General features: G+C 41.3%; 1 protein-coding gene across 3 annotated transcripts in view; it reads right to left on the reverse strand.

Moving 5' to 3' along the window:
- Positions 1 to 16,949, reverse strand: part of dennd4c (DENN/MADD domain containing 4C) — a 201,815-nt gene that overhangs the window by 6,245 nt on the left and 178,621 nt on the right. For 2 of the 3 annotated variants that reach the window (XM_067983316.1, XM_067983315.1), the window contains exons 23-29: positions 15,131 to 16,284; positions 9,557 to 9,740; positions 8,202 to 8,311; positions 7,065 to 7,240; positions 6,332 to 6,508; positions 5,593 to 5,773; positions 1,195 to 1,446 (exon numbers count right to left, since the gene is read on the reverse strand). In XM_067983316.1, the coding sequence (XP_067839417.1) occupies positions 1,195 to 1,446; positions 5,593 to 5,773; positions 6,332 to 6,508; positions 7,065 to 7,240; positions 8,202 to 8,311; positions 9,557 to 9,740; positions 15,131 to 16,284 (2,234 nt within the window). The remainder of the gene's footprint in view (positions 1 to 1,194; positions 1,447 to 5,592; positions 5,774 to 6,331; positions 6,509 to 7,064; positions 7,241 to 8,201; positions 8,312 to 9,556; positions 9,741 to 15,130; positions 16,285 to 16,949) is intronic. The other variant, XM_067983317.1, reaches the window with a different exon arrangement.

Here is a 16,949-nt window from a genome sequence, read left to right on the forward strand (position 1 = left end):
ATTACTCACCTTTTGTAAGAGGTGATCTCCACCCCAGCCAGAAACAGGTCCAGCTCTCGCTTGGAGGAATTCAGGGAACTGGCGACCACCGCACGAGCCGGCAGCCTGTTCGAGGTCCACTGTTCTCTGGGAAAAGAACCACCTCCTCACATCGAACCTAGATCTTGCCTTGTATAACTTAAAATTGTGACCCCTGGTCCTCCCTAACATATTTAATTGGAACACAATCTATTCCCTTCATCATCTTATAAACCTCAATCAGATCACACCAAAGTCTACACTTCTCTAAAGTGTACAGTCCCAGCTCTTTTAGCCTAGCCTGATAACTAAGATGCTTTAAGCAAGTAAGTCTTATACCAAGATCCAAATGTCTGTGGGCTAGCTGTGTGCATACCACATAGAGCCTCATTGGCTGCATACAAAGTTTAAAATCAATCATCCAATTAATTTTTACACATCTTAAGTTTTAAATGCTAACTGATCTTGCTCTTGTTTTTGAATCCACCAAATAAGGCAACATTTTCAAACCTACAGGTCCATGAAATTCTAACAGGACAAACCAGCGTCTAAGAAATATAAGCACAATAGAGCCGAGTTGCCTGGGTTTTGTGGGCTCAAATGCCAGCACTTGTGGGTAGCATGTGGACCATGGGCTATAATTTAGACAACACAGTCGTACATACTGCAGAGCGTGCATTAAATCACTTGTTCAGAGTATTTTAAAACTGGTTCTTTTATCTCAAAATTATAGGAATGTCCTATTTGTACATGGAAGCTGAGATGTTGGAAAAATCAATACTACTGTTCTTCACGTGCATCTCCATACTACCTCAGAGTTCTCAAAATTCCCAAGCTGAAAGGGCTTCAATTATTAGAGGTGGTCTGTGAAATAAGTAAACATTGCATTCAACTCACTGAAACTTTCTGTAGCACTTTGTCCTTTATCACACCAATGTACCATGATCCTATAAGGCTCAATCTTTATAGCCCTCTCACTAACCAAAATTACATTATATATATGTGTTTGAATACTTTAGTTATCACCTTATTAAAAAATAAAGATTAATTTACAGTGATTAGTATGTGCTCGTTTGAACACAAGATGGCTTGGTGCGCTGACAAATTCTGTCCAGACAAGGTATAATTTGTGAACGTTACCTCTTCAAATACATTAACCACTGATCTTCTACGTACCTGCATTCCTTTATTACAATGCTCGGAAGTCAGGATGAGGCCCGGCAGGTTGCTTGGCAAATCCAGCCTTCTGAAATACCAAACAAGGTTCCAAAAAATGATTGGGTGCTGGTTGATAAACATGGAGCTGTGAACCACCTGATCTCCCTCATTCTCCAGCAGAGACTCCAACTCCTTACGCAGCACTAAAGGACTTAGATATGGTACAGACACAGGCTTTGGATTAGGTCTGCTTTCGAGGGCCGCAGGATCCTAGTGAACAAAAATAAAATGGCATACGGTGCAATCATATATTAATTTAAAATACCATTCATCAGAAACTAAATGTGTAGATCCACTTTCAAAAGGAAAATTAAAACAGAAACCATTTGCAGGAATCCTCAAAACAAATCCCATCCTCCTGGGGCAAGGGGAGAGGAAAAGAAGAAGCTGAGATGGCTTCAAGATGACACACTGGGCAATGGAACATCAAAATCAAGTCCAGCCTTTTCAGAGGACTTGATAATCCAATATGTGAGCTTGACAAGTCACAGTAGTCCAGGAAACAGTTATTAAAGTTGAGCTCATCCAAAACTCTGCTGCCTATATTCTAACCCGCGCCAAGTCCCGTTCACCCATCACCCCTGTGCTCACTGACCTACGTTTGCCTCGATTTTAAAATTCTCATTCTCATGTTCAAATCTCTCCATGGTCTCGCCCCTCCCCAAATCTAACCTCCTGCAGCCTTACAACCCACCAAGAACTCTGTGATCCTCCAACTGTGGCCTCTTGTGCATCTCCCACTTTGTTCAGCCCACTATTTGTGACTGTACCTGCAGCTGCCTAGGCCCCAAGCTCTGGAATTCCCTCCCTAAACCCCTCTGCCTCGCTCTCCCCTCCTTTTAAGGCACTCATTAAAACCAACCTCTGTTACCCATCCCAATATCTCCTTCTTTGGCTTCATCAATTTTTGTCTGACTACATTCCTGTGAAGCGCCACGTTTTACTATGTTAAAGCAACTATATAAATCAAGTTGTTGATGACTGCCTAGCTAGTGTGGCTCATTAATGGGATCTGAAGGGATAGATCAGTCACTGGGATTTTCCTCACTTGGTTCCAGATGAGCCTGAAATCCAATGCTGTAACAGATAGGGTGGTCCTGGCTGGACATCAGTGAGAAGCTTACTAGTACTGGTAAGCTGAACAATTTTGGCTGGTCCCCGCACACACTTGCCAGGTGGCTGGAGGGGGAGGAAGAAATTAGAACTGTCTCTAAATTTGGACTCTTGCCAACCTGTACCTAATTTGTCAACTTCAGTTAAGTGCGGTGTGTCCAGGTGAGAAGAGTGTGTGCACTCTCCAAGCAAATAGCAACCTCAGTAGTTTGATTTGGAGAATCAAACTGTGATCAAAGAAGGTCTTCATGACAAAATAAACCTAAATGATGATTACAATATTCATTCCATTTACAGACCAATAGTACAAGCAGTATTTAAAGAAACACGGAAATTTATTCTCCAAAACCTGTTCATGTTTTATTTTAGTGCCTAAGCAAACTGATCTAGGAGATCAACATTGCTGTTTTGAATTTAATGAGGCTTAGTGATTTTTTTAATCCAAATATACCTCAAACATTGTTATATAAAGCACACTTACTTTTACATATTTGATTAGGAAATACTGGAGGTTTTTTTTAAAAAACATTTCGTTTGTGGGATGTGGGTGATATTGGCAAGGCCGTATTTATCTATTGCTAATTATCTGAAAAGGTGGTGGGTCGTCTTAAAGTAAATCTGTTTAACTGAGTGACTAGCTATATATACACACCACATCTGAGGGCATGACCAGTCAATCACTTAGTGCGAGACTGGAGTCATATGTAGGCCAGACGCTTAGGAACATAGCAACAGGAGCAGACCATTCAGCCCCTCAAGCCTGTCCCGGCATTCAATGAGATCATGGCTGATCTGTATCCTAACTCCATATTGCTTAATACCCTTCACTAGCAAAAATCTATCAACCTCAGATTTAAAATTATGAATTGAGTAGCATCTACTACTTTTTGTGGGAGAGTGTTCCACACTTCTACCACCCTTCGCGTGAAGAAATGTTTCCTAACTTCTCACCTGAACGGCCTGGCTCTGATTTAAAGTTATGTCTCTTTGTCCTAGACTCCCCCGGCAGCAGAAAATATTTCTCTATATGCTATCAATGCCGTTCAAAATCCTAAAAACCTCAATCAAATCACCCCATAACTTTCTGTATTCCAGGGAATACAAGCCTAGTTATGTAATCTCTCCTCATAATCTAACCCTTGGAGCAGTGGTAACATTTTTTAAAAATTCGTTCGTGGGATGTGGGCGTCGCTGGCAAGGCCGGCATTTATTGCCCATCCCTAATTGCCCTTGAGAAGGGGGTGGTGAGCCGCCTTCTTGAACCGCTGCAGTCCATGTGGTGAAGGTTCTCCCACAGTGCTGTTAGGTAGGGAGTTCTAGGATTTTGACCCAGCGACGATGAAGGAACGGCGATATATTTCCAAGTCAGGATTGTGTGTGACTTGGAGGGGAAACATGCAGGTGGTGGTGTTCCTATGTGCCTGCTGCCCTTGTCCTTCTAAGTGGTAGAGGTCGCGAGTTTGGGAGGTGCTATCAAAGAAGCCTTGGCCGGTTGCTACACTGCATCCTGTAGATGGTACACACTGCAGCCACAGTGCACCGGTGAAGGGCGTGAATGTTTAGGGCGGTGGATGGGGGGCCAATCAAGCGGACTGCTTTGACCTGGATGGTGTCGAGCTTCTTGAGTGTTGTTGGAGCTGCACTCATCCAGGCAAGTGGAGAGTATTCCATCACACTCCTGACTTGTGCCTTGTAGATGGTGGAAAGGCTTTGGGGAGTCAGGAGGTGAGTCACTCGCCACAGAATACCCAGCCTCTGACCTGCTCTTGTAGCCACAGTATTTATATGGCTGGTCCAGTTAAGTTTCTGGTGAATGGTGACCCCCAGGATGTGTGGGGGATTCGGCGATGGTTACCCCGTTGAAAGTCAAGGGGAGGTGGTTAGACTCTCTCTTGTTGGAGATGGTCATTGCCTGGCACGAATGTTACTTGCCACTTATCAGCCCAAGCCTGGATGTTGTCCAGGTCTTGCTGCATGCAGGCACAGACTGCTTCATTATCTGAGGTGAATTATTCTGGTGAATCTGCACTGCACTCCTTCCAAGGCCAATATATCCTTTCTAAGGTGCGGTGCCCAGAACCGTACACAGTACTGCAGATGTAGTCTAACTAGGGCTTTGTATAGCTGCAGCAAAACTTCCTCCCGCCCCCGCCTTTATATTCTAGTCCTCTAGTTATAAAGGCTAACATTCCATTAGCTGTTTTGATTATTTTTTTCTACCTGACTACTGCATTTTAGTGATCTGTGTACATGGACCCTTAAATCTCTTTGGACAGCCACTGTTCACCATTTAAAAAAAATTGGATCTATCCCTCAAGGACCTTTGTGAAAAGGGCTTTTTTTTTACTCCTGGTGAAATTTTACAATTTGCCATGATTGAATTTGAGGTCAACAGCTACACAACTTTATCCAAGAAATGTGCAGATTATACCCAACTTAAAAAAAAGTTATAATAGAAATAAAAAGTAAGTCCCAGTGCCTGAATGCCACACAACTGTGCTAGTTGTCTCACCAATAAAAAAACCTTCAGAAAGTTACAGCTGGAGGTCCTGAACCATATACAGTATATAGGAATCATGCAGAAAAACACCACCATGACAGTTTAGAAATCCACCAGGTGGCGCTTATGCCAAAAAAACTTAATTGATTCTGAATACGCCACATAAAAACAGGCAATTTTAGAAAAGGGAAAAGGCTGTTTGGTTCAATGAACCCGCTCCATTCTCACCACATCCTTCAATTCTGTTTCTTCAGAAATACTCTGTCTCTCTTGGTAACTTATTCCATTTATGTCTGTTACCTTTTTTTGTGAAATCGTTCAGCCTCAACTTTCCACTACTCCTAAATATTAAATCATGTTCCTAGTTTTTGAGCATTTTCCATCAATGTGGACAAGTTGTCAGTCAACCCTTTCAATCCATTTTCCAACATGAAGAAAGTAATTTATATACATGCAGAGTTAATGTGATGGATTTAACTACTTATAAAAGGGAACCCAAGTGTCAAGTGGAGATCTCGATCAATAGTCAAAAGATCTCTTACTGACCTATACCTTTCTTACTTTACGAAACTATTTTTAAGTTCATAAATATGAATAATGAATCATTTAAACTTTATTTCAGGAAATAATTTCATGCCTAGTGCTCAAATCTGTGGCAGTACAAAATCCAAAAGTTACTTTTTCAAACTTAAATCATTCTATTACGTCAGTTCATTTCACATCTGGCTGCGTTAACTACTTACCACACTTTCCTGCAGACTGTTTGGGAGGCTGGTTGTTGAAATACCATGTATAGGCCGCTGAGACACATCCAAGTTTTGCAATGGACCACCTACACTGTAACTTCGAATCAAAGATGCTGTCCGTTTAGGGGGTTCATCATCTCCATTGTCTAGCAATTCCTGGGAGTCCTTTGATAAAGCACTGATCCAAGAGGGGAAAAAAAAGTCTTCCATAAAATGTATCTAATTTGCATATGCTGATCCAAACTTTACCTTTTTATATATAAACTTTTATTTTGTTAAACCTTCAAAATAAAGGCATTTTTCTCTCTCTCTAGATCTTCCTATGCTGCATACCATGTATTTGCTAAGAGAGCAGATAGAGCTCCCCAGACTCTACCAATGCCTGTACAAAACTGGCTACTAGGAAATGGGAGATAGTGGGAGTGAGGTACATTTGGAACCTCAAACTCTCAGCAATAGGACACAGATTTGTGCTTTCAACTTTTCCCCCAGGAGATGACAGAAAGCATGGGAATGAAGAATAAAAACATAGCCAGTCTCCCTCTGGGCTGCTTCCATACATCAGTAAGCAACTTCAGTGCTATATTGGAAGAAGTCTGAGAGCAAAGACCCTCGCTTTGGAATAGTGTGCAGCTTAAGAATAAAATTAATTTTGTAAAAAAAATTATGGTTAGACAATGAAAGAAACACTAACAAGAAGGGATTGGATACTATTTGAATAGTACAGAAACTTTACCTTTTATCTTCAGAAGAGGACTCCTGCTGGGTTGCTGTGAGAACTGGTGAATCTGCCAAGTTTATTAGATTCGACGCAGCAGGAATACAGTCAGCTTTCTGCACCACATGTTCTGCTGTTGTGGTTACACTATTGCTGTGCAAACTGTCTCCAGACACACTGGACTTCAAAAAAAAACTGAGAAAAACAGATTGCCAATCTTCAATTCAGGTACTGATCATCAAAGCACAGCCAGCAAATTTTGTAATTTTAAAGGCAGAAATAAATCTGCACAATAACTACCAAAACATTATTTTTTTAAAACTAAGCAGTTTTATCTCATCAATATTAATTTTGCTGTACTGTGTTTCACTAACTTAAAAAAGGCTAATAAGCACTTCACAGTCAAAAAAAAGATATATTTATCAGTAATAATTTTCTTAAAACACACAAACAAAAAGCAGTGGAATATCCAAAGGAACTAATTAATTTTACCACTTTTTTTCTTCCACATATTTTCAGGACAACAAATCATAGCATGCTCCTGATACTAACTGAGCAGGGAGGGAGAATACACAAAGCAGATGCCAAGGCGAGTCCACCCAGTCTACTCTCCTGCACTTCTTACCTGCTGCATCAAGCAAAGGCTTGGCAAGAAATAATCTTATTCTTAAATATCAGAGAAGAATGCACAGTACCAAACATGAGATTTTATAAACTGGAGCAAAACAAAAACTAGCAATTCAGTCAGTACCTTCCAGTATCCCGTAGGTCCTTAAACTCAATGTTTAGAACTGGCAAAAAAGTATTTTTACAAAACGGACAAGTGGTGTTAAGGTTAGAATCATCTGCACTCCAACCAGACATGATCTCCTCATCATAAACCAAAGCTTCACAGACACGACACTGAGAACAGCTGGACATCAATACCTTTGGGGGTGAAAAGTGTAATATGGCAGATCAAATAATATCTCAATTTGTTGTGTTAAGAAAAAACAATTTATAAATTTGGATTTAATCAAACAAATGTTAAATCATACAAGGTGTTCTTCTTGATTGGCAATAACCAAAAAATTCTACAGTACCACAAAATATTCTGAAATATAACAGGCCTAAGAGATGCACATTAAAGCTGCAGTGTCATTTAAACTACAATAGCAAACCCCGTGGAAGCAAAAGAACTGTAGAACAAATAAAGCTAATGTTTTCAAGTACTCTCTGATTTTACTTTCTCCTTGCAGAGAGATGCCACAGTCTCTGCTCAGTGCTGAGCTGAGTGGGAATTGAACCAGTGTAGGTCTATGATCTATGGCAGGTTTTTATTAAAATTTTAACACAAACAGTTGGAGTCTGCAACATGTTTTCACAAAGTTGCTCTGATACAGAAATTAATGTGACTTCACAGAAGTTTGACAACAGCTCCCAAACAATCAAAACTTTCCTCAATTCATAAGCTAACATGTCTGCTGACTGCACAATATTTGCTCCCTATGCATGATTAACAACCAAATACTATGCAGGTCAACCAACTCTCTAAAATCAGAGACAATCATCTTTAGCGTAGCATCAGCTTGATTCAGTTGGTAGTGCTGTCACTTCTGTCAGAGCTTGTGGGTTCAAGTACAAAATTTGAACAGAGTCTAGGCTGATACTTCAGTTCAGTACTGAGGAAGTGCTGCGCTGCAGGAGGTGCCATCTTTCCGATGAGACTTTAAACCAAGTCTCCCTATTCAGGTGGATGCAAGTATGAATTTTTACATAAAATTTCAAAACATTTTGTCTTATAAAAACAAAAGAGCGAAATGTACGATTCTGTTGCTTCAACCTTTTGGTTTATAGTTTTAAGAATAACCCCCTTGCATTTTACAAGTGAAAAGTATCATTTTCTTACCTCCATCGCACAATTCTGGAAGATACTTGATGTACTGGCACAATGGGAGGATCCATGATCCGATTTCTCAGGCTCATTGTCCTTTCCTACTTTAGATGAATGTGCAGCACCTAGTTAAGAATATAAGTATTAAGATGTATTATAAAAAGTCAGCATTAAAAAAAATTCTTCTCATTTCAAGGCAACATTAATATGTAGGGGAGAGTAGCTTTTTAAAGATAAGGCTATCCCCCATTTATGTATAAAATATTTTACATAAATAAGTGGTTAGAGACTGGCTTGCACAGCAAGTTATAATATTGTCATTAGTCGCCCAGACAATTGGCCCTGGACTGATGGGCCGCATAAGAGCTCTGTTTAATAGCAAGTGAAATCAGTTCTGGTACTCTTTGTTCAGATCTCAGCAGACGAATGGTACAAAGCTTCCTTTAATCCGGTACTACTGAATAATTTTTAAAATGGATTTACTATAAAGGACAGTTTGGGGGAACTAGAATGTCATTAAAACAGTTGGGTTTAAAATTAGGCCTGCTTGGGTATTATGATAAAACTGGGAGATGTTATGGACAAAGGCAACAAAGTAAGTTATGACTGACAAGAGATCAACACAATATTGGTGATTACTGAATACAAATATGGATGACAGTCCATTTGTTTTACAAAACACAATAACTGACACGCTTGTTTTTAAGAAGTAAAATTTTGACTATAATTACTGTATTAGTGAAGCACAGGAGATATCAAATGTATATTCAAGCTAAAATATTGCCACTCTGAAATTAAGATCAGGTGTTAAGGGAAGGGTGGCAATCAAAATGCAGGCACTTTTGCATACCTGCCAAAGCAAATTTAAAAACAGTGCCAGATGTTTGGAGCAATTCATCCACTTACTCCTCACCCTAGTTCATGAATTGCCCAAAGAGGCCTGAACAAGGAGGGGATAAAACAGGGTTAAAAAAATAAAGAGCTACCTACTTACGCCAAAAAAAATCTAACATTTTGACTTATTACAAGGCAACACAGAATGGGCAGACAAGTTTGATTCCGCATTGAGTTTCAGATCTCAAGTATGTTGTTGTGGTTAACTTCCTCAGGCATTCCTGATGTAAACTGAGCTGCTCACAAGTGGAGAAATTGATGGGAAACCCTTCGGGAGTTTGGGACGGAGTCAGCAGGGAGAGACAAAGTTCAGAAAATAATATTTGTGATCAATAAAATTTCATGGAGAAGCAGCAATTCACAAATATAGTGAAAGTTTCAATAATAACTAGTTTTACAGTACATGGTTTGCTTACAAAGCATTAATAGCTGGATTGTAAAAATGCAAATATAATCTACTATTAGTTTTAACTAACCAGTCAGAGGGTGTTTACCAGTATCACTGCTGTTGCTGCTGCCGCCAAGGCTAGTGCTGCTTTGATTAAGGCCATTTGCAGCCATTGTTGTAGGTAGACCCAGTCTCTCAGTTGGGCTGCCACTACAGCTATAATCTTGAACACCAGGAGGAAAGTTGAATTTTGAATCAGCAATCTGTTCATCCTTAACATGGAAAGAAACAAATAATGCAAATTATAAGAAATAACCAGCTGAAGTCACTAATTTCAAAAAGGAAATACTAAGAAAAGAAACAAGAATACATAGAACAATCAAGTGCTGCATTATAGTTAATAGTTGATACTAGAACTGCTGATAGCATTGCTGTAAGTATTGCTGTAACAATTCACTACCCTAAAGAACAGTTAGATGCAAGTTTGCATCATTGACTCAATCAACTTTTGATCTTGGCCATGCCACTAGAATAGACAAATGGAGACTTAATGCTTCCCCACACAGTAGAACAAAAAAATTGCCAGGGTGGTCACCCTCGGCTGTTCCAAATCTCTCTGGTAGGACAATTGTAAACAATTTTACAACACCAAGTTATAGTCCAACAAATTTATTTTAAATTCCACAAGCTTTCGGAGGCTTCCTCCTTCGTCAGGTGAACGGTGTGGAAATGAAATTTTCGAATCCTTCGCATTTGAAAATCACAGAACAATGCCTGGTGATTACTGCCCGTTGCCAAGGCAATCACAGTGAGCAGACAGAAAGGTGTCACCGAAAAGGCCACCGAATATACAAACCCCCAAAAAGAGAGAGAGAGAGAGAGAGAGAAGGAAGACAGTCAATGACCCGTTACATTAAAAACGGATAACATTTGTTCGTTGGTGGGGTTACGTGTAGTGTGACATGAACCCAAGATCCCGGTTGAGGCCGTCCTCATGGGTGCGGAACTTGGCTATCAATTTCTGCTCGACGATTTTGCGTTGTCGTGTGTCTCGAAGGCCGCCTTGGAGTATGCTTACCCGAAGGTCGGTGGCTGAATGTCCATGACTGCTGAAGTGTTCCCCGACAGGGGGAGAACCCTCCTGTTTGGCGATTGTTGCGCAGTGTCCGTTCATCCGTTGTCACAGCGTCTGCATGGTCTCGCCAATGTACCATGCTTTGGGGCATCCTTTCCTGCAACGTTGCTTCTCTCTCTCTCTCTCTCTCTCTCTCTTTTTTTTGGGGGTTTGTATATTCGGTGGCCTTTTAGGTGACACCTTTCTGTCTGCTCACTGTGATTGCCTTGGCAACGGGCAGTAATCACCAGGCATTGTTCTGTGATTTTTAAATGCGAAGGATTCGAAAATTTCATTTCCACACCGTTCACCTGACGAAGGAGGAAGCCTCCGAAAGCTTGTGGAATTTAAAATAAATTTGTTGGACTATAACTTGGTGTTGTAAAATTGTTTACAATTGTCAACCCCAGTCCATCACCGGCATCTCCACATCTCTGGTAGGAAACAGAGATCTTTGTGCACTAATAGCTGGATTGTAAAAATGCAAATATAATCTATTAGTTTTAACTAACCAGTCAGAGGGTGTTTACCAGTATCACTGCTGTTGCTGCTGCCAAGGCTTGCTCTTAACCAGATAAAACAAACTCTTATATCAAGTATATTTTAGCTATAGCTTTCTGCTCTGGACTTCTATGCAAGAAAATAGGAATTTCAAATACATCTGGTCAATTACAGCTGACCAGAACTGATTCAAAACAAAACGATCAACAGAACCACAGCAATTTACAGCACAGAAAGAGGCCATTCAGCCCATTGCATCTGAGCTGACTGTCTGCTGGAGCAATTCACAAACTATTCCCATGGCCTTGTTCACTCCCTGTGGACCTGTAACTTCTGCTAATCATACAAGTGTAGCTACCACCATCGAAAATATGGCTAATGATTACCCTCTGTCAATCATCCTATTCTTCTCTACTGTCTCTTCTCAGTAGTCCAAACCCCATGGAACTGCCGGATCTTGCATGGTTCGTTCCTATCTGTCACAACACAGTCAGTCATCTCCAACAATGGTTTATTTTCCCACCCCAACATGGTTATTTCTTGCGAACACCAGGATTCCAGCCTAATGCTCTTCCTTTTCTTCAGACAGTTGCCTCACAGCGACATTATCTGTAGGCTTGGGATCAGCTCTACACTTCCATCACTTTGATTCCACTACTACCTCTTCTCTGTCAGACAACCTGTAACATGAACCCAAACTTCCTCCAAATAAACAATGGAAAAACTGCAGCACGTATTCAGCTCCCTACCAAAACAGTTATCTCATCACTGACCCTCATCTCTCTCACTGCTTGCTCAGGCAATACCAGATAGTCCGTAACCTTGGTGTCCTGCTCAACCCAAAGCAGAACCTCAAATCCTACATTCTGGCCACCACCAAAATCGCTTACTTCTACAACACTGCCTGCCTCTTCTCACCACAGCTGAAACCTTAATCCACATGTCTGTTATCTCGGGACTGGATTTCTTTAATAGTCCCCTCGTCAGTTTCCCAACCTCCAACCTCCATAAACTCCAACTCATCCAAAATTGCATGGGCTGCATCCTGTCCCAGGTGCTCATCATTTCATTCCATTCCTTGCCAGCTCACATTTGTTCCCTATCCTCTCCAACACATCTACTTCAAAATCCTCACTCTCATCTTACAAATTCATCCGTAACTTTTCCCCATCCTACCTGCATGACCCTCTCCACTGTTATACCTTATCCCAAACTCTATTCCCCCAACTCTGTGCATCATCCTGTCTCTCCATTTCACCAGCTGTAGCAGAGCATTCAGCTACCTGAACCCGACTCTCTAATTACCTCTAAACCCCTCCACTTTGCTTCCTCCCACCCCTGCAAATGCCTTCACAAAACCCAGCTATTTAACTGACTTTAGTAAACTCATAACTCCCCAAATTATATACTGTTTCCAATTTTACTCCTTTATGAAGCACTTCGGGACATTTTTCCATGTTACATAAATGCAAGTTTATTATTCTTCATAAAATTTGCAAAATTTTATGAATTTCATTTTTTCCAGCTAATATTCCTGATTCTTTCCAGATCAGACTATAGTCAGAATACTTATTTAATTAGAGTAGCAGCAGAATCATAGTTATCAATAACAAACTGACTATACAGAAACTCTTTCCAACAGGAAGAAGATCTTAGAAGGAGATGGCATCTGTAGTGCCTTCCCAATATCAACACTCATAACCTGCTCACCGATGCTCAGTTTGGGTTCCGCTAGGACCACTCGGCTCCAGCCCTCATTACAGCCTAGGTTCAAACATCAACAGAAGAGCTGAATTCCAGAGGTGAAGTGAGAGTGACTGCCTTTGACATCAAGGCAGCATTTGACAGAATGTGGCACCAAGGAGCCCGAGTAAAATTGAAGTCAATGGGAATCAGGGGGAAAACTTTCCAGTGGCTGGAGTCATACCTAGCACAAAGGAAGATGGTAGCAGTTGTTGGAGGCCAATCATCTCAGCCCCAGGACATTGCTGCAGGAGTTCCTCAGGGCAGTGTCCTAGGCCCAACCATCTTTAGCTGCTTCATCAATGACCTTCCCTCCATCATAAGGTCAGAAATGGGGATGTTTGCCGATGATTGCACAGTGTTCAGTTCCATTCACAACCCCTCAAATAATGAAGCAGTCCAAGCCCGCATGCAGCAAGAACTGGACAACATCCAGGCTTGGGCTGATAAGTGGCAAGTAACATTCGTGCCAGACAAGTGCCAGGCAATGACCACCTCCCCTTGATATTCAACGGCATTACCATCACCATCCTGGGGGTTATCATTTACCAGAAACTTAACTGGACCAGCCACATAAATACTGTGGCTACAAGAGCAGGTCAGAGGCTGGGTATTCTGTGGCGAGTGACTCATCTCCTGACTCCCCAAAGCCTTTCCACCATCTACAAGGCACAAGTCAGGAGCGTGATGGAATACTCTCCACTTGCCTGGATGAGTGCAGCTCCAACAACACTCAAGAAGCTCAACACCATCCAGGACAAAGCAGCCCGCTTGATTGGCACCCCATCCACCACACTAAACATTCACTCCCTTCACCACCGGCGCACAGTGGCGGCAGTGTGCACCATCCACAGGATGCACTGCAGCAACTCGCCAAGGCTTCTTCGACAGCACCTCCCAAACCCGCGACCTCTACCGCCTAGAAGGACAAGAGCAGCAGGCACATGGGAACAACACCACCTACATGTTCCCCTCCAAATTACACACCATCCCGACTTGGAAATATATCGCCGTTCCTTCATCGTCGCTGGGTCAAAATCCTGGAACTCCCTTCCTAACAGCACTGTGGGAGAACCTTCACCACACGGACTGCAGCGGTTCAAGGAGGTGGCTCACCACCATCTTCCCAAGGGCAATAAATGCTGGCCTTGCCAGCGATGCCCACATCCCATGAACGAATAAAAAAAAACACTTCAGAATGTACCACAGCATCTGAATGGAAACTACATCAAAAGCAATATCTTTGGGCAAGTCAATGTTGCCGTACTACTGGAAGGATCCCACAGTACTCATGTTTTAAGTGGTATAAAATTAAAGGCAGCATGACAGGGAGATCAGACACTAGAGCAAAACTAGCTGTATCTTTCTTGATGTCATTAGCAATATGTTCAGGCCCTGACACATCTACCTGGCGCCACAGTCTCTGGGTCAGCAGGAAGCCAAGTGCGAAGACATTTATAGATACTCTGGACCATAGAATTAGCAGTGCCAGTAGCAGGAAATGTCACCGGAACCCTCAAATGTTTTTGCCTCTCCTCCCTTCTGCAGTATCAGACAACATCATGCCCACACAGGTCATTGATAAAGCTACCCAATGGCACTGCACTGCTGAATTGCCCAAAGTACGAGGTCCTTGATGACGACCAGCCTCTGTGCCCATCATCAGTATCTATACCTAAATTGAAGTAATTGTCAAATAAAAGCAAAAAAATTATTAGTTCGGTGCCTCTCTTCCCACCGATCAGATACCAGCCAGCTGCCCATCTGTTACACATTGTTGATAAAACAGCACATCCGCTGTCAACATGATAGGGGATCAACTCTTATTTTTATAGAAACAGATCTTGTACAGCATTTCACAAACTAAAAGGATTTCACAAACTAAAAGGTGAGATGGTGTTACAATCTACACTATAGAGCTTAGACAGGATATGCAGATTAGAGACAAATGAAGTGGTCAAGTGTTCAGAATTCCCATACATGTAATAAAAATTGGTGTACTTGAACCCACATAAAGGTTGCACCCGATAGAATGCATAAATACTTTTTTGTACTACATATTTGAGGTTAATCTTCAGGCTGTAAAAAGATTATGGAGCTTCCAGGTATACCAAGTTCTCCTCACTAAAATACATTATAATAAAAACTGCACAATACCACTTAATGCAAACACAATGATTATTCAACATGCTGTCAGATACAAATAACATTTACATTCATAAGCCTGGTCACAATTCTCAAAAATGGTGTCAACTGCCTCTCAAAGTAAATCCACTATGCAGTGAACAAAGTTAAGTGTATTACCTCATCATCAGAGTAGGAGTATGCTGATGCCACAGCTCCCCACATCTTGCTGGCAACATTTGCTGCTTGTTTCATACCAGACTTAAGTACATCCATTTTGGGTCCAGAGAGCAGATTGTCAAGCTTAAATCCTGAAATTGATGTAACTATGGACCCCAAGGAGCCATGCTGGGAGTTCCTCACCAAGGCAGTTAATGAAGCTGAACGCATTTTCTGTGAAACAGGCTTTTGCACTTTAGGCTGACCAGCAAATGTTTTTGACCTGGACACAGATATAGATGTTGTTTGTACATTTTCTGGTGGAACATGGCTAGATGGGAGACTTGACCTTCTTTCCTGTGCATGACAGTGTACGCTATCATTGTCACCTGAAGGCTTCCCTTCATTCTCAGTCTTGTGCAGTTCCATACTGGCTGATTTGCCCCCAAGAGGGCTCTTAAGGTTCATATACATTTCAATCTCATCAGCAAGTTTTCGAGAGACAATTTGTGGCACATTCTTCTCCTCAACATTGGAAGGATTTTTCTTTTCTGTCTCTGAGGCCAGCAATGATAATGGGTCAAAACCTATCTTCACATCTTCTCTTTCTACAGGTTTAATTGCAGGATGCACACTAGTCCTTTTCTGCATAGGATCTTCAACTTCATTTCCTTCATCAATTCCAAGAAAAGCATCTGGCTCAATCTGCACAAATTCTGTATTTTGAGTTATCGCTGCAGTTTCAGTATCAAGGTGTTTATCTGATGCTTCCAGTTTGGATGAATCTCTATTCTCTGAAACACCTGAGTATTTATCAAAGGTAATTCTGCCATCACCTTGACACTGTCCTGTTTGATCAACTGAGTGATCCAAGGATGAAGAGGTCTTAATCTTTGAAGATAGCACTTTAGCATTGCACAGAGCAGCAGCCAGGATCCTAGCATCAGCACCCATCATCTCTGCTATCTCATTTGAATCAGTTTCAAGGCTTCCCTTTTTTAGTAACATGTTAGTCCGTGTATCAGCACTGAAACTGCAGCTTCTTTCTGCCCAGAGTTTTTGACGCTGCTGGCTTTTCTCATTGTTCTTCCTGTGTGCTCGGGCACTGGGGTCACCAACTCTATCACCATCTTGATAATGGTCATTATCTACCAGCAGTAAGCTAGCCAAATTACCTGGCATTGAAAAGATTGAGAGTAAAGGATTAATGTGGACGAGTCATACAATTTATTATTCCCTTATTTCAATAAATGAACAGCTGTGCCTTAAAACTAAATGAAGATGGCGGTGTGGGGACGCTCCATTCCAATTAATTAGTAATCCCCAAATGTAGTATTTTGAGTGGCTAGGACAGTTTTTAAGAACACAATAGACAGAACAAGTAATATAGCTAACATACAAACTAGTACAACAATCAAGGGAACTTCATGTCTGCAGTGTTTAATAAATGGCTGGCACTAAAATACAAAAAATACAAGTTAACACAATTCATCACATGGCAAATAATCATGACCTCGGCAACATATTCAAGGGAAGCAAATGTAAGGGAGGTTTGGGGGAAGGAAGAGGAGAGAAAATCACCTCAGGGTAGTCTTTCTTCTGTACCTCCTAATGGCTAGATCAAGAGCATTCCTGGCAGAGGACCAGGAGCAAATTGTGAGAAGGAAGGGGAGGAAGAGGACCCAGCCAAACAAAAACATACCTATCACAATTGAATCATTTTCTACAACATTTGAATCAAATTATGCATATGGCATTTGAAAAACACAAACCACTAACTCACAGGAAATAGTTTAAAAAATTGGCTTTCATCAATGGCAGCTGTGGCTTAGTGACAGCA

The sequence above is a fragment of the Heptranchias perlo genome, chromosome 4 (genome assembly GCF_035084215.1).
Source record: "Heptranchias perlo isolate sHepPer1 chromosome 4, sHepPer1.hap1, whole genome shotgun sequence".
NCBI lineage: Eukaryota > Metazoa > Chordata > Chondrichthyes > Hexanchiformes > Hexanchidae > Heptranchias > Heptranchias perlo.